The 25,004-nt window shown below is 44.1% G+C and overlaps 1 protein-coding gene across 1 annotated transcript in view; it reads left to right on the top strand.

The window, feature by feature from the left end:
• PGGT1B (protein geranylgeranyltransferase type I subunit beta) overlaps window positions 1-25,004 on the top strand; it is a 45,335-nt gene that overhangs the window by 10,348 nt on the left and 9,983 nt on the right. Inside the window, exons 3-6 of the mRNA XM_077290556.1 lie at window positions 1,998-2,065; window positions 4,633-4,784; window positions 6,881-7,013; window positions 19,402-19,447. Of these exons, the coding sequence (XP_077146671.1) occupies window positions 1,998-2,065; window positions 4,633-4,784; window positions 6,881-7,013; window positions 19,402-19,447 (399 nt within the window). The remainder of the gene's footprint in view (window positions 1-1,997; window positions 2,066-4,632; window positions 4,785-6,880; window positions 7,014-19,401; window positions 19,448-25,004) is intronic.

The following is a 25,004-nucleotide window of genomic DNA, read 5'->3' as shown; positions in this document are numbered from 1 at the left end:
CATGAGCGAGGTCGCGCCCAGTGGACGGGCTCTGGCTGGGAGTAGAACACAACATGCCCTCCGGTCCCGGCTCAGAAACCGGCAAATCCCCCTAGCATGCACACAGAGTGAATTCAGACTTACCGATTTTGACCAGACAACCCCTTAAAGAAAAATCAGTTCCAAACCTTCTCCTATACTGCCATCCACGTGCTGTATGTGTTTTTCATCAACCCGTAGACTTGTATTGACCCTTGTCATTTGTGCTGCTAGTAAAAAATGGATATGTGTACAGCACTATAGGTTATCATGGGTACATGTGCTATCCATAACAAAAAGCGAATGCCACACATACCAGAGACACGTACATGTGAAGAAGGACTTACATAAACCTCTGTAATGTTACAAAAGACCTTTAGTAATTGCGACCCACTCCAGGCTCCCCACTCTCTCATTAAGGGGATCCGTGCTGCCGTATCTGCTCCGGCCTTTTGGCCTAAGTGTTTCATGGATCTAAATGAAAAATGATTTTTCTGGCTATTTGTAACTTGTCCCTGCGCCGCACACTTCTGATATTGATGCTGAGGGCATGGTACAATTGAACTTTGTGGGTGAGAGAACAATATATGGCTTCTGATGTTCTGCTACATTGCCCAGGACTGGCAGTTCCAGACTATAAACCTTTTAGATGCAGAGTTAGAGGGTCTCCTTCCACTATACGCCAGATGAATGGCAATACTTTAACTTGTCTTGCAAAATATAAATTCCTTTTGTTGATGGCAAATAAAAAAAAAAAAAAAAAAAGTTTTGGTTTTTGGGAGATAAGGATTGAAGACACCGGATTAAATTTACCAATACCCATAGGATAAATGTCAGCCCGCGCTCTGTACTGCCTCTCCTCCACTGCTTACACATGTATCCTCAGTGTACACACATTCTCTGTGGGGAAAGAGAAGTAAAGGTGGGCATACACCTCAGCTGCCGGCCAAACAATCGTTCAGCCAGCAGATATGTCTCCCATCTCCCCCATATTTAGAAACGTTTGGGTGAGCACTCCCGGGTTTCCTGAGAGCCGTGGCCAGACTCCTCCTGCTTCTCTCCCGGAGAATAAAAGGATCGGCGTTGGAAGTTTGATGAGCCGGATCCTTCTCTCCCCTCACATCACTTATCGGGGGAGAGTCGGGGGGCTCTCGTACACATTTGATGATAAGATCCCTCAACAATCGGCAGCTTCAGCTTCCCTTTCTCTTTTGTATTTTTATTTATTTTACTCACTTATATAGCGCCATTAATTCCACAGTGCTTAACACACATTATCATCGCTGCCTCCATTGGGCCTCACAATCTAGATTCCCAATCAGTTTGTCTATGGAGTGTGGGAGGAAACTCACACAAACACGGGGAGAACATCCACACTCCTTGCAGATGTATAGTGGCTTTTACAGATACTATTGCCGATAGCATTGAGTTTTACTGTGACCGTATCAATCTGGATCAATGGAAAAGAATAGTGTGAATTCCGCTTCTGTCTGACCCAGCAGCTTCAATTCAATCACAAACATTTTGTTCTTGGAGAAGCTAAGCCGCTGCCAAAGTTGTCTCATGGCCGCTTTCTCCATCTCGTCACAAAAAGCACAAATGTTTGGCCAAGTGGAGCGTGCATGAATTTAGATGATTCAGGAGACATCGCTTGTCTGCCAGAAAGAAGGTGTCGGGTGGGGGTGTTACTAAAGATCGGGTCCCGTCGGATTTCCATTGCCTACAGGCGATACAACTATACTCCGTCCCTCAGTTTGTCACGTGTCCAGATTTCTGTTTTCCAAACCTATGATAAATTATAATCCCATTATTAATTACAGTCTGAAGGTCTTTGTCACTTTTGTAAAGTCTCACAAATAAAATCCAGATTTAAAACTTTCTAAAATGTCTGCATTTGAGAACATACTGCATTTTTTTACCTGATATTTTACACAAACCACTTAATTTCTTAATATCTACATTTTATTTTTTTTCTTAAGAATCCAATCTAGATCGATGTGGGTTTCGAGGTTCGTCGTGTTTGGGGTTACCATTTAATCCTTCAAAGGTATGTTAACAAGTGGAATTGTAATCTGAAATCAAGGCCTCAACGTGGAAATTCACAGTGTACCGAAGAGCATTCTACCTTCATAAGTCGCTGTTCATAACTGGGGCCATGATGCTGTACACCGCGCCTTGTACCATAGACATATAATGGGGCTGCCACAGTTTCATTGGGTTGAGAGTAAAAATAGAGCTGCGTGTGGCGTATGCTTGTCAAACATGCTGAAGGTCATGACTGGACCCCAATGGTGACTAATATTACAAACGTGAACAAGACATGTGCTGCCGAGAACCATGATTTTTTTTTTTTAGTTTTTTTTATAAGCCAGCCTAAAGATCATTTCACACAAACGAGTATTCTGGTTGTTTGAGTGACAATATCTTTACCTTGCAAAATTATTAGGAAATATTGGTTTCCTGAGTCGTGCAGTTTAAATGCACCGTAAAATAGCTCCAGTGACCAGAGTGAAAATTGCAAGATTGTTAATTTTAATTTTCAAAACAAATGATGAAAAAAATGACATGACACACAGACCTGTGTTAAACAATAGATAATAAGGGTTGTTCAGGCTTAGTGTTCAAGTCTGCACACTGTCAGGATACTCCTGCGCCAGGAGCCAGCTTGTATTGAGCGAGGCCGCACACGTCTAGTGGTCACTTGACCTCAGGTATGCAAATCACATTCTTGCGGTCACGCGCCCGCCCGCTCCCGTCACCTGAAAATCCTGACAGCATGCAGTGCGCGCGCTGTCTGTAGTCACATAGAGTGATTGCAGACTTGAGCCCCAAGACTGGACAACCCCTTTTAGTAACTATTTTACACTGTACCATATCTTATAGTTTACTACAATATGATGATTATTGAATGTCGCCTGTAATCAATTGGCGAACGTTATATATACTGTTAAGGGTTCTTTTTTTTTTTTTTTTTTTTCTTTTCTTACTCAGCATCATCAGAATATGACATTTGACAGATTATCATATAGTCTGGATATTTTAGTATATGGTATTGAAAATATACATAAAATTTACTTGAATGGTACGGAAAGTTTTGGAAGGTAGCCCTAAATGCTTTTCAAAAATCTTCCAATTCCTGTGTTCAGGTCTATTATAAGGAACTTGTCACCAGTTTTGTCCTGTGTCAACTAAAACTATGTCCTTAATCAGCGCCTGTGCTGCAGTCCATCACTGGTTACATAACCCCTTGAATCCCCCTGTATACATCCCCAAAAACCTTTTAATTTAAAGTTCTCCTGCATGGTTTCCGCGGTCTCCATCTTTCCTCCCAGCTGCTGATGGTCGTCCTGCTGTAATTGACATGGATGACTCCTCCTGCGTCATCCACATAGGTGGGCGAAACCTCGCTCCTGCGCAGAGAAATTGCTGGCTCTCGCCTGCACACTAAGCTTTGCCCTACTGCGGGTAGAGCCTAAATTATAACGGCGCATGCTCATTTATGCTTTTGGCTCTACCCGCAGTAGGAGAGACCATAATACTCAGGCACGAGCCAATGATTTCTCTTTGCAGGCGCGAGATTTCGCCTGTCCAAATGGATGACGCAGGAGGAGTCTTCCACGTCAATTACAGCAGGAGGACAGTGAGCCGCCGGGAGGGATGGAGACCGCAGAAACCACGCTCAGCGGACCGGACCAACAGAATTAACATACAGTGCGGGTGAACGTCAAAAGGTTTTTTGGTGGGTATACAGGGGGAGTCAAGTGTTATATAACCATTGATGGACTGAAGCACAGGAGCTGAATAAGGTCATAGTTCCCTTTAATTGAGGAAAGTCTTGGTCCTGTTGACCTTCAGCAATCACTCAAGCCAAGGTCAGAGGTGCTCTTCTTATAAGTTACCAGAGAAGTTTAGGGGCACAACAGAAAATTTGGGGTCTGCGCACTGTTCTGTGATCAGTAATCAGATGCTGGAATGATACTGTGATAAAAGCAGATACATATGTAATAAACGGACCTATGATAGATGAATACTTGCATGAACCATCTCTGAAGGATATTTTAATTTTATTTCTAATCCCGACTACACTACTCGGTAAAGATACGAGGTTTAATTTGTCAGAACATTCATCATCTCGGTCATAGGCTATGTCTTTTTTTTTTTTTTTATTGCTTGACAGAGCAATATCCTAAAACAGATCCCAAAATATATTGTCTTTTGTACATTCTACTATTGATTACAAGGGTGGCAGACGTCACCTCGGGGTGCCCTGATTTGATAAAGCATGAAACCGCAGCCACGTGGCTTGTATTTGCCTTCTGTCTGCAGTAGTTTACAGATGGGGGTTGTTGTCCCTTCTTTACTACGAGTTGTCCACCTGCCAGGTATGAACAATACATTGACGAGTCGCACTTTCTGCAGGTATTCTTTCCATAGATATCCAAGTCTCTCCTATGTGTAGGTACTTGTCTCAGGCTCCTTATCAGGACAGCCAGTGACACTTGGTAGCGCACTTATCTTACTTTATGCCAGGGAAGACATTTGTATCCGTTTTATCTTCCAGACCCCAATACAACAGGTTCATCAATCATTGATTTGTACATTGTTCTTCTGCAGGGCCATGGCTTTTACCATCCGTATGACAGTGGCCACATAGCAATGACCTACACCGCTCTGTCCAGCTTGCTAATACTGGATGATGACCTGAGCCGTGTCAATAAGGAGGCATGTCTTGCAGGACTACGCGCTCTCCAGCTGCCTGATGGAAGGTATGTTCCCATGCTTCAGGTCTGAATAATGTAGACCCAGCGATGAGCATCTATATCTTCGATTAACCCGTTTACATGGACGAAGTGGTAGCAAGATATGACCACCGACTGGTCAACTTTTACCGATTGATGGTCAGTTAAACGCCACAGGCAGAACAAAGCAAACGATGTATGGTGAGCGATGGCACAGAGCACATATGCCGCCATAGTTATCCTGTGTCCTGTTTACAGAGGATAATGCACAGCCAAGAACGATGACCTTTTGTGCTGCACAAAAGATCATTTTATCCGATGAAGTAGTGTTTTGCTCGCTCATCGGGTGATTGGCAGCATGTTTATATGGCAAGATAATCATGAAATGAGCCCTTTTGACAATGTTTGTTCACGATTACCTTGCAGTGTAAAGTCCATGGTCTAGGCTGCACCGTAGTCTGCAATGCAAATCCTGAGTCTTTGGCTTTATCTCCCTTTGGTGCTTTACACTGCAGCTTTGTGTTCTGTATAAGCACAAGCCCAGAACATGCTCCCCAGATAATCGCTGCATGTTGAGATGATTCCTTTACAGTAGCTAAAGCACAAATGAGGGAAGAAAACAGGAAAGTCTGATAACGGCCATATATATGCTAAGCAAATAAACGTTAGATGATAATCTGGACGGCTGCTTTGAAGAAGTATTCCGGGTGACAACCAGTCCTGTACATGCTCTAATGTGTAGACAGGATGTCAGTCTGACAGTCTGCACCTATAAAATCTCTCCTGTCGGACTCCTCGACCCTCCCTGTCCCTCTGCACATCTGGTCAGGAAGCTAAAGGTATCAGGGAAGATGCATGAACTGTCCAAAAGAAAAACTGACTTTGCTGTGTATAACAACCAATCATATGGTATCTTTCATTTTATATTCTGCTAAAATGAAAGCTGTTCTGTGATCTGTTCTATTATTTCTGCTTTATATAAGAGCAGTAGCAGTGATGTAGTAGGCGAAACTCTGCTTTATGCACATAACATAGGGGAAGACCCTGCTTGTATACGCAACACACTCTGCTGTATATGCATCATTTAGGATACAGTGAGACTGCTGAGAATGCTGTATACATCACATAGGATACACTGAGACTGATGTATATACATTACACAGGAGACACTGAGACTGCAATATACACATCACAAGGTCATAGGAGACACTGAGACTCTGCTATATACAACCGGTGACAGCAGCTCTCTATCACTGAATTATCACTGGCTGCCATTATATGAGCAAGATTATTATGTTGAGTCTCTGGCATCATGGAAAATGTAGTCTGTATATCAGAGGGGGAAGAAAGAATCAAGATGGCAGATAACCCATATATTGCACATTAACTTAAACAGGTATACGCAAGACACACAAACCCCTCTACGTTCTACTTTAGAATAGCCTCTTCTGAACTATTTAATAAAAACTTGTTTCCACACTCCTGTCTTGGTAAATAATTGTTAGCTCTCATCTTACATTCGTGGTCTAGGTAGTTTCTTATATGATACATTAATTGGGGATTTATATGGACCACTCTGTTCACTGATTACTTGTACTTCACTATTTACTATTTACGGTATACTATGTTGGTCATGCTGTCTATTACCGTAATTGATTATGTTCTTAGACAAAATGTGTTTTTATCATGTATTATATTTTACCATTTCTGGTTTATGGACCAATTTTGGGGAGTTCTATATGTACTTATTTTTTTTTTATTAAATATAAAGTTTATTTTTACTTTATAAATGATGTGACTAGTTACACCCTTCTTTTCTATATGATTTATAATAACTTTAGGATAGCCTTCCTGCAATCAAAATACAGCTCCTTGCCCAAGAATGCGGTCCCTGAGAATCTGTTCGGGGGCCTGATAAAAGGTCATCAAGGGCCGTAAGTGGCCCTGGGGCCTGAGGTTCCCCACCCCTGCTGTATACCTTTCCATGTTCTGGATTGCATAGAGCATCGGAGGCCGTGGGCGATGCCTCCTGTAAACATCAACATTTTGTGAATTATTCTGGTACGTCACTTTATTATGATCGACATGGAAAACATGTTTTTTTTGTTTTTTTTTCTGTGCAGTTTTTGTGCTGTGCCCGAGGGAAGCGAGAATGACATGAGATTTGTGTACTGCGCTTCATGCATTTGTTACATGCTCAATGACTGGTCAGGGATGAATATGGAGAAGTCAATAGAATATATTAGAAGAAGTATGGTAAGTACTTTCTCCATTTATATCTGGATTTTTTTTTATATTTCATGTTTTTTTGTAGCATTCAATAGAAGACATTAGTTCAAAACACAATACACTATGTTCCAAATTATTATTATTTTCCTAAAAGGTCGGGGCAAATGATAGTCAGTCTAATAAAAGTCATCACCCGTTAGAATATACATCGAATTTTATTGGAGAAACCTCCCAATGATAACAGTATAATCTCCAAAATGAATAAAATCTCAAAATGCACTGTTCCAAATTATTAGGCACAGTATAATTTCTAAACACTTGATATGTTTTAAAGAACTGAAAATGCTCATTTGTAGAATTTGCGGCATTAGGAGGTCACATTCACTGAACAAAAAAGCTATTTAACTCCAAAACATCCTAACAGGCCAAGTTACATGTTAACATAGGACCCCTTCTTTGATATCACCTTCACAGTTCTTGCATCCATTGAACTTGTGAGTTTTTGGAGAGTTTCTGCTTGTATTTCTTTGCGTGAAGTCAGAATTGCCTCCCAGAGCTGCTGTTTTGGTGTGAACTGCCTCCCACCCTCATAGATCTTTTGCTTGATGATACTCCAAAGGTTCTCTATAGGGTTGAGGTCAGGGGAAGATGGTGGCTACGCCATGAGTTTATCTCCTTTTATGCCCATAGCAGCCAGTGTCTCAGAGGTATTCTTTGCAGCATCAGATGGTGCGTTGTCATGCATGAAGATGATTTTGCTCCTGAAGGCACGTTTCTCCTTTTTATACCATGGAAGAAAGTTGTCAGTCAGAAACTTTATATACTTTTGCAGAGGTCATTTTCACACCTTCAGGAACCTTAAAGGGCCCTACCAGCTGTTTCCCCATGATTCCGGCCCAAAACATGACTCCTCGATCTCCTTGCTGACGTCGCAGCCTTGTTGGGACATGGTGGCCATCCACCAACCATCCACTACTCCATCCATCTGGACCATCCACAGTTGCTCGACACTCATCAGTAAACAAGACTGTTTGAAAATTAGTCTTCATGTATGTCTGGGCCCACTGTAACTGTTTCTGCTTGTGAGCACTGTTTAGGGGTGGCCGAATAGTAGGTTTATGCACCACAGCAAGCCTTTGAAGGATCTTACACCTTGAAGTTCGAAGGACTCCAGAGGCACCAGCAGCTTCAAATATCTGTTTGATGGTTTGTAACGGCTTTTTAACAGCTGTTCTCTTAATCCGATGAACTTGCCTGGCAGAAACCTTCCTCATTCTGCCTTTATCAGCAAGAACACGTCTGTGCTCAGATTCAGCCACAAATCTCTTCACAGTATGATGATCACGCTTAAGTTTTCGGGAAATATCTATTGTTTTCATCCCTTGACCAAGGCATTGCACTATTTGTTGCTTTTCAGCAACAGAGAGATCCTTTTTATTTCCCATATTGCTTGAAACCTGTGACCTGCTTAATAATGTGGAACATCATTTTTAAAGGGCCACTGTCACCCCCTCCAGCCGTTATAAACTAAAAGAGCCACCTTGTGCAGCAGTAATGCTGCATTCTAACAAGGTGGCTCTTTTAGTTTTTGATTCAGTTAATCCCTCAATAAAGCGTTTTAAAGTTTGCCACAAATACCTGACTTTGTACCTGGAGGCGGTCTGAAGCCTCCTCTATGAATCTCCCAAGTGCCGTCACTCTTCTCTTCAGGGGCGATGGTCGCCGCCCCCTTCGCGCTGTTTCTTCTTAAATCCGGCGCCTGCGCCCCAGTGGCCCCAGGCAGAGCACAGGGGCCCCAGGCAGAACATGGGGCCCCAGGCAGAGCACAGTGGCCCCAGGCAGAGCACAGTGGCCCCAGGCAGAGCACAGTGGCCCCAGGCAGAGCACAGTGGCCCCAGGCAGAGCACAAGGGCCCCAGGCAGAGCACAGGGGCCCCAGGCAGCATATGGGGCCCCAGGCAGAGCACAGTGGTCCCAGGCAGAGCACAGGGGCCCCAGGCAGCTTATGGGGCCCCAGGCAGAACATGGGGCCCCAGGCAGAGCACAGTGGCCCCAGGCAGAGCACAGGGGCCCCAGGCAGAACACAGGGGCCCCAGGCAGAGCACAGGGGCCCCAGGCAGAGCACAGGGGCCCCAGGCAGAGCACAGGGGCCCCAGGCAGAGCACAGGGGCCCCAGGCAGAGCACAGGGGCCCCAGGCAGAGCACAGGGGCCCCAGGCAGAGCACAGGGGCCCCAGGCAGAGCACAGGGGCCCCAGGCAGAGCACAGGGGCCCCAGGCAGAGCACAGGGGCCCCAGGCAGAGCACAGGGGCCCCAGGCAGAGCACAGGGGCCCCAGGCAGCATATGGGGCCCCAGGCAGAGCACAGGGACCCCAGGCAGCATATGGGGCCCCAGGCAGAGCACAGTGGTCCCAGGCAGCCTATGGGGCCCCAGGCAGAGCACAGTGGCGCCAGGCAGAACATGGGGCCCCAGGCAGAGCACAGGGGCCCCAGGCAGAGCTCCAGGTACAAAGTCAGGTATTTGTGGCAAACTTAAAAACGCTTTATTGAGGGATTAACTGAATCAAAAACTAAAAGAGCCACCTTGTTAGAATGCAGCATTACTGCTGCACAAGGTGGCTCTTTTAGTTTATATCGGCTGGAAGGGGTGACAGTGGCCCTTTAAGTAGTTTTCCTTTAATTAGAATCACCTGGAAAACTAACTATCACATGTGTTTCAGATTGATTTCAGTGATCCATTGAGCCCTGAGATACAATACCATCCACGAGTTTATTTGAAAAACAAAACCATTAAATCTTTACGACACTTAAATCTAATTTGCATAATAATTTGGAACACAGTGTAGAGAATTGTGTGTTCTCTGCTATAAAAAGTGGTCTTCCATTCATTGGGTTATTATTATTATTATTATTATTATTTTATTATTATTATTATTATTTATTGTTATAGCACCATTTATTCCATGGCGCTTTACATGTAAGGAGGGGTTTACATAATAAAATCAAGTACAATAATCTTGAACAATACAAGTCATAACTGGTACAGGAGGAGAGGACCCTGCCCGCGAAGGCTCACAATCTACAAGGGATGGTTGAGAATACAGTAGGCGAGGGTAGAGCTGGTCATGCAGCGGTTTGGTCGATCGGTGGTTACTGCAGGTTATAGGTTTGTCGGAAGAGGTGGGTCTTCAGGCTCTTTTTGAAGGTTTCGATGGTAGGCGAGAGTCTGATGTGTTGTGGTAGAGGGTTCCAGAGTAGGGGTGATACGCGAGAGAAATCTTGAATACGATTGTGGGAAGAGGAGATAAGAGGGGAGTAGCGAAGGAAATCTTGTGAGGATCGTAGGTTGTTTGTAGGTAAGTACCGGGAGACGAGGTCACAGATGTATGGAGGAGACAGGTTGTGGATGGCTTTGTACGTCATGGTTAGGGTTTTGTACTGGAGTCTCTGGGCAATGGGGAGCCAGTGAAGGGATTGACAGAGGGGAGAGGCCGGGGAATAGCGGGGGGACAGGTGGATTAGTCGGGCAGCAGAGTTTAGAATAGATTGGAGGGGTGCGAGTGTGTTAGAGGGGAGGCCACAGAGCAGGAGGTTACAGTAGTCGAGGCGGGAGATGATGAGGGCATGGACTAGGGTTTTTGCAGATTCTTGGTTGAGGAATGAACGGATTTGTGAAAAATTTTTGAGTTGAAGTCGGCAGGAAGTGGAAAGGGCATGGATATGTGGTTATGCTGTTTAGAGAAGGAAAAATTGATTTCTTCTGATAATGGTTACACCTTAAACATTATGTCCAACAAGGATGTCTCGGGAATGTTAAAAGAGTTGTCTGACAATATCGTCTTCAGTCATCATGCAAGTTCTGGACATACGGACGACACACAGGCAGGTCCCCAGTCTGGCATCACTAATGGACTGTAACCCAGACACTGTGCAATACATCAGCCTTATACATGTGCTATATTAAGCAGCCACCCCCTCCACGATTGGTAGGGTGGTCTGGGTGTGAGTGATTATTTCATCAGTATTTTTCACCTGCGCTGCCTCAACCTTTATTATGGGGCTATGCATCCTGGAGTGCGTTAGTAGTGTGACCTGGTGTTAGAAAATATGGCTGAATTTTTTTATGTTGTTAGTGAACCTCTCAAAAAGGTTAGAGATTTCAGACAGCAACAACAATACTGATTCTGCGTGCTCTCAGCGATTTGTTTTAATGCACCAACTTGGAAGCCCAAGTGTAATGTCTTTATCTTTTGCATAAAGATGGAAAAGTTTGAAGTTTACAAGATCTGGACCATGATTTCCCTGCCAAGGGATCAGCATGTCTTAAGACGCTGGGATACTGGAATGGTAAAATTAGGTGTTCCTTTGTTGTGCTGCCAAGGTATAACAATTAGCTGTAGCGGTCACTATCCACGTCGGGAAGTCATAGTTAGAAGTGGTTGTATAGAGACTAGGGCGGAAGCAGGAAGCCCCAGAACCAGAGCAGTGGGGATCAGTAAGGTGACTATGACTTTCTTTGTTGTTCTACAACACTCTAAACTTTTCCAAAAACATTTATGGCTGGCCACCTTGTCAACGAAAAAAAGACAAGATTGTCCATGTCTTTTGTCTGCTGGTTTTGAAAGTAATTTTGGCTGCAAGGATAAGCATGGTGCGATCCACAAATGACTCTGAAGTCTACGATCAGTAGTGTTACGGCTGCTGACCATGTTCCTGATATGCAGCTTCTTGAGTAGGAAAATCTAAAGTGCGTCTTCTGACAGGTTTGCCTAAATGTTTGTGTTTTGCATGGGATTTCTATTACTGAGCACTGTGTAACATTGTTCTATGTCCAGACCTAACAATAGGTGCAGTGTGAGATCGTCCAGCTTTTCATGAACTACGTATTGTTACTTATGTTTGTCATTTGCAAGTCCCTCATGTTTAGGGCAATAGTGGCCCATGATTTGCAAAACCGCACTCCGTTGTATGGAAATATTTTCAGCGAGCAATGGCCATCTTTGCATTTCATGTATTTGTATGGCGGGCACACTTTTACGCTGTAATGTTGAAGTTCTTAGTATGGTCTTCTAATGCTTGTAGTGTTGGTGTAGTCGCTGTAGTAAGAGCATATCTTTAAGTGCAACTCTGGGTGAAGAGTTTTATTTTATTGATGATTACCTATAAAATGTAATGGAAAAATGTTTTTCTAAGAAATATATAAATGGAGTAGCAATCTTGTAAATCCACATGCAAATAAGGTCCTGTTAACATGCATACCAACTTGTACTCTAGTCCATTTTTTCGGTTAAGTTTAATACACAGCGGTAGCGTCCAGACGTATTCTTCTACGTATCCTTTCCCTTTACTGGGCCAAATGTAGTCTATCACAAAATCCCCAAAATTATACATGGCACCTCAATAACTCATGGAAATTCATAAGTCTGTGACAGCAATATCACAGACGAAGAAGAAATCTAGGATTAGAAAAGTTCACATTTTTATTTTATTGTAATTTTTTTAATGTAATCTAAATAAAAAATTGAACTTTTATAATCCTAGATCTCATTTTTGTCTGTGATATCTCTGCCAGAGATCTATGCATGTCCAAATGTAGTCCGAGGCTAGCCATACACAATAATGGTCAATTGTTCGGCCGACAGCCGTCTCCGCTTTATTTCCCTTTCATGAGCGCTGCTGTTTTCTCTATCAGAAAACTGATATGTCGGCTGGCGACTTATCTCAGGTAGAACAATGTGATCAGTAGTCTGAAATCGGATATGTACGATTGACATCTTTCCTGACCCCATACACATTAGACCAGGGGTCTCAAACTGCATTCCTCGAGGGCCGCAAACTATGCGTGTTTTCAAGATTTCCTTAATTATGTGTGTAGGTGATTAAATTATCACCTGTGCAGTACAAGGAAATCCTGAAAACATGACCTGTTTGCTGCCCTTTAGGAATGCAGTTTAAGACCTCTGCATTAGACTGTTGGCTGAACCCATCGATATTGACCGGTTGAGCCAACATTAACCTAATGTGTATGGAGGACTTTACACAGTGGGCCTTCAGGTAATGTTTTCAGAATTCCCTTGGTATCGCACAGATGTATGATGGAATTATCATCAATACTAAGGAAATCTGGAAAACATATGTTGGCCGGCCTTGATGACTGGGATTGAAGAACTATCTAGTTTTAGCTATGTTTGACCTCTTCTACATAAGCATAGTATTTGTTGTTATATTTTGGAGAATAGAATAATTTACTTTTATTCAGTCACCATGACAGCCCCACGAGAGAGGGTATCCGCCCTTCAGGGACAGGAAACCTACAGACATAAAAACGGCGGCACCTCTCTCCCTCGTCAGTTGGTTTCCTGTCCCTGACAGGCGAACCTCTTTAGGCAGACCTTGTGAAGAAGGTTGAAGAAAGAAGACTACCCAGTCCTGGTGGTCCGACGCAGGTAGCGGGAGGGCCCCTACCTCGGACTGTCCAGGACGCAGGAAGCACCACACAGCAGCGGGACTGTCTTGTGTAGGTGTCAGCAGAGGGAAGCAGCCTTCAGAAAGGCTTGCTTTCTAATGACCCTTCGCTCCAGGTACCCGGTAAGTATGTGGTACCTGCTCCTGGGGCCGTGTCTGGCGGGCCTTTCCGGGTCCGGTCGTGTCCTGCGGAGGTGAGCTCTTCGGTCCGGACAGCGGCCGGCGTGTCCGGGTGTCTGAGGAGGCGCCACAGTCGTGACCGGAAGGGTCTTTATGTTCCCTCTCTCCTTACTAGGGGAGAAAATGTTCCACCAAGGCCAAACACAGGGAGTGTGGCGAATGTCGGGAACCGCTCCCGGATAATTATGAGAAAAGGTTGTGCAAGCCTTGCATACAACGTTTAATAGAGGAAGAGGCCCCTGACCTTACATCTACCTTAAGAGATATGGTTAGACGGGAAATCAGAAGTTCTATTAAATCCCAAAAGTCAGATTCTAAAAAGGGGAAAAAAATTAGATCCCCAATGTCGGACTTTAGTTCAAATTCCGGGCGAGCTAAGCTCAGATTCCTCTCAATCTTCCTCTTCATCCATGGACGCTGAGTCGGGACACTCCTGCTTACCACTAGATAGAATTAATCGTCTGGTTAAAGCAGTGAATAATACAATGGGGATTGAACAGCCCCAGTTGGAGTGCTCCATGCAGGACATAATGTTTAAGGGGTTAGATAAAAAAATCCCTTAGATCTTTTCCGGTGATTAATAAAATAAAAGCTTTAATTACAAGGGAGTGGAAGAAACTGGAAAAAAAGGGATCACTTCCACTGGCATTTAAAAGGATGTATCCATTCGAGGAAGAAGCTTCATCCTCATGGGATAAAGCCCCGAAGCTAAACGCGGCAGTAGCCAAAGCCTGTAAAAAGACCTTGCTACCGTTTGAGGATCTAGGCAATCTAAAAGACCCGTTAGACCAGTCTTCCCCAACTCCAGTCCTCAAGAGCCACCAACAGGTCATGTTTTCAGGATTTCCTTAGTATTGCCCAGGTGATGGAATTGTTGCCTGTCTAGATGATAGAATTCTCACCTGGGCAATACTAAGGAAATCCTGAAAACATGACCTGTTGGTTGCTCTTGAGGACCGAACTTGGGGAACACTGTGACAGACAGGCTGACATTTTTCTTAAGGGTACTTGGGAAACGGCAGCTGGATCTCTGAGACCAGCAATTGCGGCTACTTGTACAGCACGGTCGCTAATGGTGTGGCTTGACCGCCTGGAAGATCAACTTAAAATCAAAGTTCCTAGAAATTAGATCTTAGCCTCCCTTCCTATAATTCAAGAAGCAGCAGCTTTTCTTTCAGACGCTTCGGCAGATTCGGTGAAATTGGCAGCCAGATCTTCAGCCCTGTCCAATGCGGCCCTCAGGGCTTAATGTATAAAATGTTGGCCAGGAGATTTACAAGCCAGATCAAAATTGTGTGGCATTCCCTGTGAGGGGGCGCACTTGTTTGGACCAGTACTGGATGAGCTGTTAGAAAAAGCAGGCGATAATAAAAAAACGATTTCCCTTTCTAGGAAGACCCTCATACAGACGGGAATACAATAAAAGATGGTTCAACCGCAAAAGATCAAGCAGAGAAAGATCCAGATATGACAGTAACAGAAAAAGAGGTAGAGGATATATGTTTAACACCTCTCGGGACTATAAAAAGCCTCAATGACTGCTGGACCAGGTAGGGGGAAGACTTTCAGCCTTCTACCCGACCTGGTTGAAGATTTCCAATAGCCCATGGGTCCTCAGTATTATTGCAACTGGTCTAAGGTTCGAGTTCCAAAGGTTTCCTCAAGATAAATTTTGTCTAACACCTGTCCGTTCTTCCTCTGCAGAACAATTAGCACTGGAATCGGAAGTCCAGGAACTTCAGCAAAAAGGAGTGCTGGTTAATGTACCAACAATACAGAGAGGTAAGGGGTTTTATTCCCCCCTCTTCCTGATTAAAAAAAACCTGATGGGTCCTTCCGTGCCATCATTAATTTAAAAGGCCTAAATAAATTTCTCCTGGTTCCTTCCTTTAAGATGGAGTCTGTAAAGACGGCAATAAAGCTTATGTTTAACAATTGCTTCATGGTTGTCTTAGATTTGAAAGACGCCTATTACCACGTCCCTATACACGCAGACCACCAACAATTCCTTAGAGTGGCAGTTTCAATTAATGGCACAATAGAGCACTTCCAATACCGAGCACTTCCCTTTGGTGTCTCATTTGCACCCCGTGTATTCACTAAAAGAATGGTAGAAGTCATGGCGCACCTTCACGAACAGGACATCTTAATAGTTTCCTATTTAGATGACTTATTAATCGTGGGACATTCGGAATCACACTGCACTGACCAGTTAGGAAAGGTGACTTCAATGTTGCAGGAATTGGGTTGGATCATTACATTTAAAAAATCCCGTTTACAACCCTCTAAAGTACAGGAGTTTTTGGGTCTTCTCATAGATTCTAGTAGGCAGGAATGCCACCTTCCAGATGCAAAAGTGGATAGGATCCAACAACTAGTAACTAAAAAACCATCTGTCTCTATAAGTAAGGCAATGTAACTGTTAGGATCGCTCACATCGTGTATTCCAGCGGTCCTCTGGGCTCAATATCACACCAGAACACTACAGTGGGACGTTTTACGTAACACCCGTCACTTGTCGGGTCACCTTGATGGTATTTTTTCACTATCCATTGATTCTATACAATCTTTACATTGGTGGACACATATACCAAATTTACGTAAAGGTGTTCCCTGGACAAACGATGTGTCCCGAATAGTGACTACAGATGCTAGTCCCAGGGGATGGGGAGCACACATGAAGGATAGTTGGGTCCAGGGACTATGGTCTCAATCTGAGCAAAATTCATCGTCCAACTTAAAAGAATTATTAGCGGTAGAACGCGCTTTAAAAAATTTTCTTATACCCCTACAGGGTAGACATGTCCAGATTTTTTTTCAGACAACCAGGTGACCGTAGCCTATATTAACCATCAAGGAGGTACTTGGTCAGGTTCGTTAATGGATGTTGCGGATCGTATTTTTCAGATGGCCGAAAAACATCTTTCTCTTACGGCTCTTCACATAAAAGGAAAGCTCAATGTCATGGCCGACTATCTAAGCCGCAACAAACTCGGACAGGGAGATTGGACATTGAATCAGACCATCTTCAATCAGATTGTACAATTATGGGGGTGCCCAGATATAGACCTTTTTGCAAGCAAAGAAAACAGAAAGCTACATCGATTCTGCTTCTTAAACCCCAGGGAAAACCCATATGCAATGGACACTCTCTTAATTTCATGGCATTTCAATCTCGCTTATGCCTTTCCCCCTCTAAACTTAATCCCGATAGTTCTGAGGAAGATACGGGAGGACAGGGCCCGGGTAATCATGGTAGCCCCGTTCTGGCCCAGAACGTCATGGTTTCAATGGCTGAGGAAGATGTCCATTTCCCAGCCTTGGATTCTTCCAGAGATACCAGATCTCCTCTCCCAGGGCCCAATTCTACATCCACGAGTCGCCAATTTACATCTAGCGGCGTGGAATTTGAGAGGTCATTACTAAGAGCGAAGGGTTTTTCTCGAGAGCTAGTAAATACTCTTTATTAAAGAGTAGAAAGATGTCTACGACAAACATTTATGTCAGAATTTGGAAGAAATTTTTAGAGGTCTCAGGGGCACATATTGGCCAAAAATTCTGATTTAATAAAATTTTGGAATTTTTACAGAGGGGTTTAGAGATGGGTTTAGCCACAAGCACTCTCAGAGTTCAAGTGTCGGCTCTGGGGGCGCGGTACAATAGTAAGTTAGCCAGCAATCACTGGATATCTAGGTTCTTCAAGGCTGCAACTAGGTCCAGGCCAGTTATTAAGCAGAAATTGGTTCCATGGGACCTAAATTTTGTACTGGCAGCTCTAATGGAAGCGCCATTTGAACCTATTGACACTGTCCCGATTAAGATCCTATCTTTTAAAATGGCCCTTTTAGTCGCGCTCACATCCGCGAGAAGGGTTAGCGATCTACCAGCCCTATCTAGACAGCCTCCATATATGCAGTTTAGAGAAGATGGTTATCTTGAAACCTGATCCTCTTTACCTTCCGAAAGTAGCTTCAAAATTTCACAGATTACAGGAAGTGGTTCTACCTTCGTTCTGTTCTAACCCCACTAATGATAAAGAGCGAAAATTCCATTCGCTAGATGTAAGAAGATGTCTTCTTAAATATATTTAGGTCACTAACACTTGGAAGAAAGAGAATTCCCTATTTGTATCCTTCCAGGGAGTTAGAAAGGGACTTAGAGTGTCCAAAAACACATTAGCTAGATGGATCAGGGAGGCAATTTCTTTGGCTTATTCAGCAGGTGGTGTGCAGATCCCGGAAGATATAAAAGCTCACTCCACTCGAGCCATGGCTACTTCCTGGGCAGAGAGATCAGAGGTGTCGATTGAAGACATTTGTAAGGCGGCCACGTGGTCTTCTCCATCTACTTTTCTTAAGCACTGTAGACTAGATTTGGGTAGCTCCTCCGATCTCACGTTTGGGAGAAGGGTGCTTGAAGCAGATGTCCCTCCCTAGTCTCTTTTACTTCTCTGAAAGTCTCTCGTGGTGCTGTCATGGCGACTGAATAAATACGTAAGCTACTTACCGGTAGCAGTGTTTTTCAGGAGCCCATGACAGCACCCTTATATTCCCTACCCTCTCTTCTTGTGTGGGTCAACACCTTCTTTCCATTAAGTCCTTAGTTTATTCACTGGGTGAATTGTACCATGTTTTAAAATTGTTTATATGCTACTAACCTAGGAGGTCCTCTCATGCTCTGTAAACCAACTGACGAGGGAGAGAGGTGCCGCCCTTTTTATGTCTGTAGGTTTCCTGTCCCTGAAGGGCAGATCCCCTCTCTCGTGGTGCTGTCATGGGCTCCTGAAAAACACCGCTACCGGTAAGTAGCTTACGTATTTTCATATATTAAACTTATACATTTTTATCTTTTTTTCTGTTTTAATATTTTTGTAGAAGAAAAAGTAATGTAAATGCTCTCCAATAACCAATCCAATTGTACTGCATTATTAGGGTAGTGGGCTGACTTTAGAACTGAGCAGATGGCATCGCATAACCCAGGTCCATGATGTAGGTCCGTGCTCTCTGGCCGTTGACAGTAGCTGTACAAATTTCCTTACCTTCAAGGATGCCAGGCTTGGCCGCACAGATGGCTTCATGCCAGGCTGTCAAAACAAACACTGCGCCAGGGAATCCAGCTCGTGTCCATATCCACCAGGGTTGCAGAACTCAATCCATTTATCTCTAGTTGACGTGTATTGAAATTGTAAATGGGGAAGTGTATGCAAACCCAGACATTTTCCAAATGTCAGTCATGTAGATGGAAGCATAAAATGGTAGACTTTTGTCTAACTTGTTACATATATGATAATTGTATACTGAAAACTTCTACCCGAGGGTAGACTGATAAATGTGATGTGAACTGGGTCTAAGAGTGTTTTAAACATATTGTGAATATGCAAAAGACGACACTAGGAAAAATGTGTGCAGCCAACGGCCTACAGACATGCTCATGAATATTGGTATACGGTACATTGTAATATTTATCCGGGACTTGAAAATATTTGAGCCGTTGCCTCGCAGGAAGCACCATAGATGACAACGGTGACTGTGGTTATCACCAACATTTCTGTAGAATTAATGCCTTCACCTACTGTATTGATAACGTGCCACCAGCGCACACATCCTTCTCTCTAAGGCCCCCATACACATTAAATAGAAGTCAAACGTCAGTTTTCTGTGATAAGGATGATGACTGCATCTGTGTTGAGTGTTACTGGTGACTGACGGTGAAAAGTGTAAGTGAACAAGTCTTGTACATCAATAACTTGTGATTTTTTTTTTTTCGATGCAGTCATATGAAAATGCCTTGGGACAGGGAGCTGGATTAGAAGCTCACGGTAAGGAGTAATTGGTGTGTGTGTGTGTGTGTGTGTGTGTGTGTGTGTCTACTATATAATTGTCTATGGGTCACTTCCGTCTGTCTTTCTGTCTGTCTGTCCCGGAAATCCCGCGTCGCTGATTGGTCGCGGCCGCGACCAATCAGCGACGGGCACAGTCCGGCCGAGAATTAGTCCCTCCCTACTCCCCAGCTGTCAGTGCCCGCTCCATACTCCCCTCCAGTCAGCGCACACACAGGGTTAATGGCAGTGTTAACGGACCGCGTTATGCCGCGGTGTAACGCAGTCCGTCAATGCTGCTATTAACCCTGTGTGACCAACTTTGCCTATGCAGCATCAATAGTAAAAAGATCTAATGTTAAAAATATACTACTGGCTGTGCAATATGCTACGTGGGCTGTGCAATATACTACGTGGGCTGTGTTATATACTACGTGGGCTGTGTTATATACTACGTGGGCTGTGTTATACACTACGTGAGCTGTGTTATATGCTACGTGGCTGTGTTATATGCTATGTGGGCTGTTATACACTCCGTGGGCTGTGCTATATACTTCGTGGGCTGTGCTATGTACTACGTGGCTGTGCTATTTACTACGTGGGCTGTTTTGTACTACGTGGCTGTGCTATATACTATGTGGCGGGCCGCGAACAATCAGCGACAGGTGCAGTCCGGCCGCGAATTGGCGCGGGATTTGATCCACGCTTCGCTAATTGGTCGCACCCGGCCGGCCGAATCCTGTGTATTCAATGTATTATTCTAAAATCTTCATAAATAAACTACATACATATTCTAGAATACCCGATGCGTTAGAATCGGGCTACCATCTAGTATATATCTGTATATATATATATATATATATATATATATATATATATATATATACTCACCGGCCACTTTATTAGGTACACCTGTCCAACTTCTTGTTAACACTTAATTTCTAATCAGCCAATCACATGGCGGCAACTCAGTGCATTTAGGCATGTAGACATGGTCAAGACAATCTCCTGCAGTTCAAACCGAGCATCAGTATGGGGAAGAAAGGTGATTTGAGTGCCTTTGAACGTGGCATGGTTGTTGGTGCCAGAAGGGCTGGTCTGAGTATTTCAGAAACTGCTGATCTACTGGGATTTTCACGCACAACCATCTCTAGGGTTTACAGAGAATGGTCCGAAAAAGAAAAAAAATCCAGTGAGCGGCAGTTCTGTGGGCGGAAATGCCTTGTTGATGCCAGAGGTCAGAGGAGAATGGGCAGACTGGTTCGAGCTGATAGAAAGGCAACAGTGACTCAAATTGCCACCCGTTACAACCAAGGTAGGCCTAAGAGCATCTCTGAACGCACAGTGCGTCGAACTTTGAGGCAGATGGGCTACAGCAGCAGAAGACCACACCGGGTACCACTCCTTTCAGCTAAGAACAGGAAACTGAGGCTACAATTTGTACAAGCTCATCGAAATTGGACAGTAGAAGATTGGAAAAACGTTGCTTGGTTTGATGAGTCTCGATTTCTGCTGCGACATTCGGATGGTAGGGTCAGAATTTGGCGTAAACAACATGAAATCATGGATCCATCCTGCCTTGTATGGAGCATCTTTGGGATGTGCAGCCGACAAATCTGCGGCAACTGTGTGATGCCATCATGTCAATATGGACCAAAATCTCTGAGGAATGCTTCCAGCACCTCGTTGAATCTATGCCACGAAGAATTGAGGCAGTTCTGAAGGCAAAAGGGGGTCCAACCCGTTACTAGCATGGTGTACCTAATAAAGTGGCCGGTGAGTGTGTATATATACATATATATACACACCGTATATCTCTCTCTCTGGCAAAGATTAAGAGACCACCACATCAAAACCCTGTCATGGGCAGCCCAATCTCCAGACCTGAACCCAGGGTCGGACTGGGACTAAAATTCAGCCCTGGCATTTGAAGTTACACAGGCCCACTTGTCACATGGTGACTGTATAATATCTTTGTACACTTGTAGGTTACAAGAAGTGAGGGGAGTGTAACGCGACTATATAACATATAATTACAGCTGTATCCAGCATTACAGCTCAGTCCTATTTATGGCTTTTAGTTGCAGTACCAAGAAAAGCCACTACTTTACCTACATAACTGGATCTCGTAGATAATGAAGGAATGAGACGACCAAAGGCTATGGAACCTCATTCTAATGCTCCATAAACTTTGACTACAGCCACTTTTGGTTCTGCTGCGCAGCACGAGACCCGGTGACTCTAAAGAGCGGTGACATCAGTAACGTCAGATATTCCGGGTCTTGTGCTGAGCTCGGCAACTGTGAAGAGCGGTATTGTTACTACCGTCACCACTCTTCAGAGTCGCTGTATCTCGCCAGGTCTGGGCTAGTAGTGGGGGGTGTCTGATAGACACCTCTCCATTACTTACACCAGGGATTGATGGCCGCTGACATCAACCCTAAAAATCATTACACATACCAGAATTAAATGCTTTGGCGGCTAAGAAAAAGTAGAGTTAGCGCTATTCCCGGGTGCTAACTACAACTGTCATCATCCTTGCCTGGTCTCCCTGCGAAGCATTTCTGTTGTGTTTACATGCGCTGATGAGACCCTGTGACTCTGAAGAATGTTGATTATGACCCCATAAGATGCTCCATAGACACATTTGCCCTGTATAATGCTCCACAAATGTGGATTATGGGCCCATAAGATGCTCCATACAGAGATTTGCCCCATATAATGCTGCACATGGCCCCATAAGATGCTCCATAGAGATATTTGCCCCATATAATGCTGCACATAGCCCCATATAATGCTGCACATGGCCCCATAAGATGCTCCATAGAGATATTTGCCCCATATAATGCTGCACATAGCCCCATACAGATATTGGCCCCATATAATGCTGCACATAGCCCCATAAGATGCTCCATACAGATATTTGCCCCATATAATGCTGCACATGGCCCCATAAGATGCTCCATAGAGATATGTGCCCCATATAATGCTGCACATAGCTCCATGCAGATATTTGCTTCATATAATGCTGCACATAGCCCCATACAGATATTGGCCCCATATAATGCTGCACATAGCCCCATAAGATGCTCCATACAGATATTTGCCCCATATAATGCTGCACATGGCCCCATAAGATGCTCCATAGAGATATGTGCCCCATATAATGCTGCACATAGCTCCATGCAGATATTTGCTTCATATAATGCTGCACATGGCCCCATACAGATATTTGCCCCATATAGTGCTGCACATGGCCCCATAAGATGCTCCATACAGATATTTGCCCCATATGCTGTTGCTGCAATAAAAAAAATAAAAAATCACATACTCGCCTCTCAGGCCCCCGGCACTTGCTATACTCACCTTTCCCGTTCCACCGCCGCTGTGTCTTCCCTGTCCTCTGCATGCACTGAAGTTCAGGCAGAAGGCGGCGCACATTAATCGCGTCATCGCGCCCTCTGACCTGAGCGTCAGTGCAGAGGACGGGGAAGACGCAGCGGCGCTGACGGTGGAACATGGAGCAGGTGAATATCGCGCACTGCGTTATACTCACCTGCTCCTGGCACGGTCTGTGCACGTCTGTTCCCCGGCACCGGCAGCTTCGTCCTGTAGTGAGCGGTCACATGGTACTGCTCATTACAGTAATGAATATGTGGCTCCACCCCTATGGGAGTGGAGTCGGGTCCATATTCATTACTGTAATGAGCGGTACCTTGTGACCACTCACTACAGGAAGAAACTGCCGGGGAACCAGGGACCACACCAGGAGCAGGTGAGTATGATTACACAGCTCCGCTCCCCCTCCCCTGCCAACCACTGGGTATGAATCGAGTATAAGTCAAGAGGGGCACTTTCAGCCTAAAAACGTGGGCTGAAAATCTCGGCTTATACTCGAGTATATACGGTGTGTGTGTATATGTATATGTATATATATATATATATATATATATATATATATATATATATATATATATATATATATATATATATATATATATATATATATATATATATATATATATATATATATATATATATATATACAGGTCCTTCTCAAAAAATTAGCATATAGTGTTAAATTTCATTATTTACCATAATGTAATGATTACAATTAAACTTTCATATATTATAGATTCATTATCCACCAACTGAAATTTGTCAGGTCTTTTATTGTTTTAATACTGATGATTTTGGCATACAACTCCTGATAACCCAAAAAACCTGTCTCAATAAATTAGCATATTTCACCCGTCCAATCAAATAAGTGTTTTTTAATAACAAACAAAAAAAACCATCAAATAATAATGTTCAGTTACGCACTCAATACTTGGTCGGGAATCCTTTGGCAGAAATGACTGCTTCAATGCGGCGTGGCATGGAGGCAATCAGCCTGTGACACTGCTGAGATGTTATGGAGGCCCAGGATGCTTCAATAGCGGCCTTAAGCTCATCCAGAGTGTTGGGTCTTGCGTCTCTCAACTTTCTCTTCACAATATCCCACAGATTCTCTATGGGGTTCAGGTCAGGAGAGTTGGCAGGCCAATTGAGCACAGTAAATCCATGGTCCGTAAACCATTTACCAGTGGTTTTGGCACTGTGAGCAGGTGCCAGGTCGTGCTGAAAAATGAAATCTTCATCTCCATAAAGCATTTCAGCCGATGGAAGCATGAAGTGCTCCAAAATCTCCTGATAGCTAGCTGCATTGACCCTGCCCTTGATGAAACACAGTGGACCAACACCAGCAGCTGACATGGCACCCCACACCATCACTGACTGTGGGTACTTGACACTGGACTTCAGGCATTTTGGCATTTCCTTCTCCCCAGTCTTCCTCCAGACTCTGGCACCTTGATTTCCGAATGACATGCAAAATTTGCTTTCATCAGAAAAAAGTACTTGGGACCACTTAGCAACAGTCCAGTGCTGCTTCTCTGTAGCCCAGGTCAGGCGCTTCTGCCGCTGTTTATGGTTCAAATGTGGCTTTACCTGGGGAATGCGGCACCTGTAGCCCATTTCCTGCACACGCCTGTGCACGGTGGCTCTGGATGTTTCCACACCAGACTCAGTCCACTGCTTCCTCAGGTTCCCCAAGGTCTGGAATCGGTCCTTCTCCACAATCTTCCTCAGGGTCCGGTCACCTCTTCTCGTTGTACAGCGTTTTCTGCCACATTGTTTCCTTCCAACAGACTTACCATTGAGGTGCCTTGATACAGCACTCTGGGAACAGCCTATTTGTTGAGAAATTTCTTTCTGGGTCTTACCCTCTTGCTTGAGGGTGTCAATGATGGCCTTCTTGACATCTGTCAGGTCGCTAGTCTTACCCATGATGGGGGTTTTGAGTAATGAACCAGGCAGGGAGTTTTTAAAAGCCTCAGGTACCTTTTGCATGTGTTTAGAGTTAGTTGATTCAGAAGATTAGGGTAATAGGTCGTTTAGAGAACCTTTTCTTGATATGCTAATTTATGGAGACAGGTTTTTTGGGTTATCAGGAGTTGTATGCCAAAATCATCAGTATTAAAACAATAAAAGACCTGACAAATTTCGGTTGGTGGAT

The sequence above is a fragment of the Ranitomeya variabilis genome, chromosome 1 (genome assembly GCF_051348905.1).
Source record: "Ranitomeya variabilis isolate aRanVar5 chromosome 1, aRanVar5.hap1, whole genome shotgun sequence".
Lineage (NCBI taxonomy): Eukaryota > Metazoa > Chordata > Amphibia > Anura > Dendrobatidae > Ranitomeya > Ranitomeya variabilis.
The sequence above is the reverse complement of the archived record's forward strand: the minus strand, read 5'-3'. Positions and strand labels throughout refer to the sequence as shown.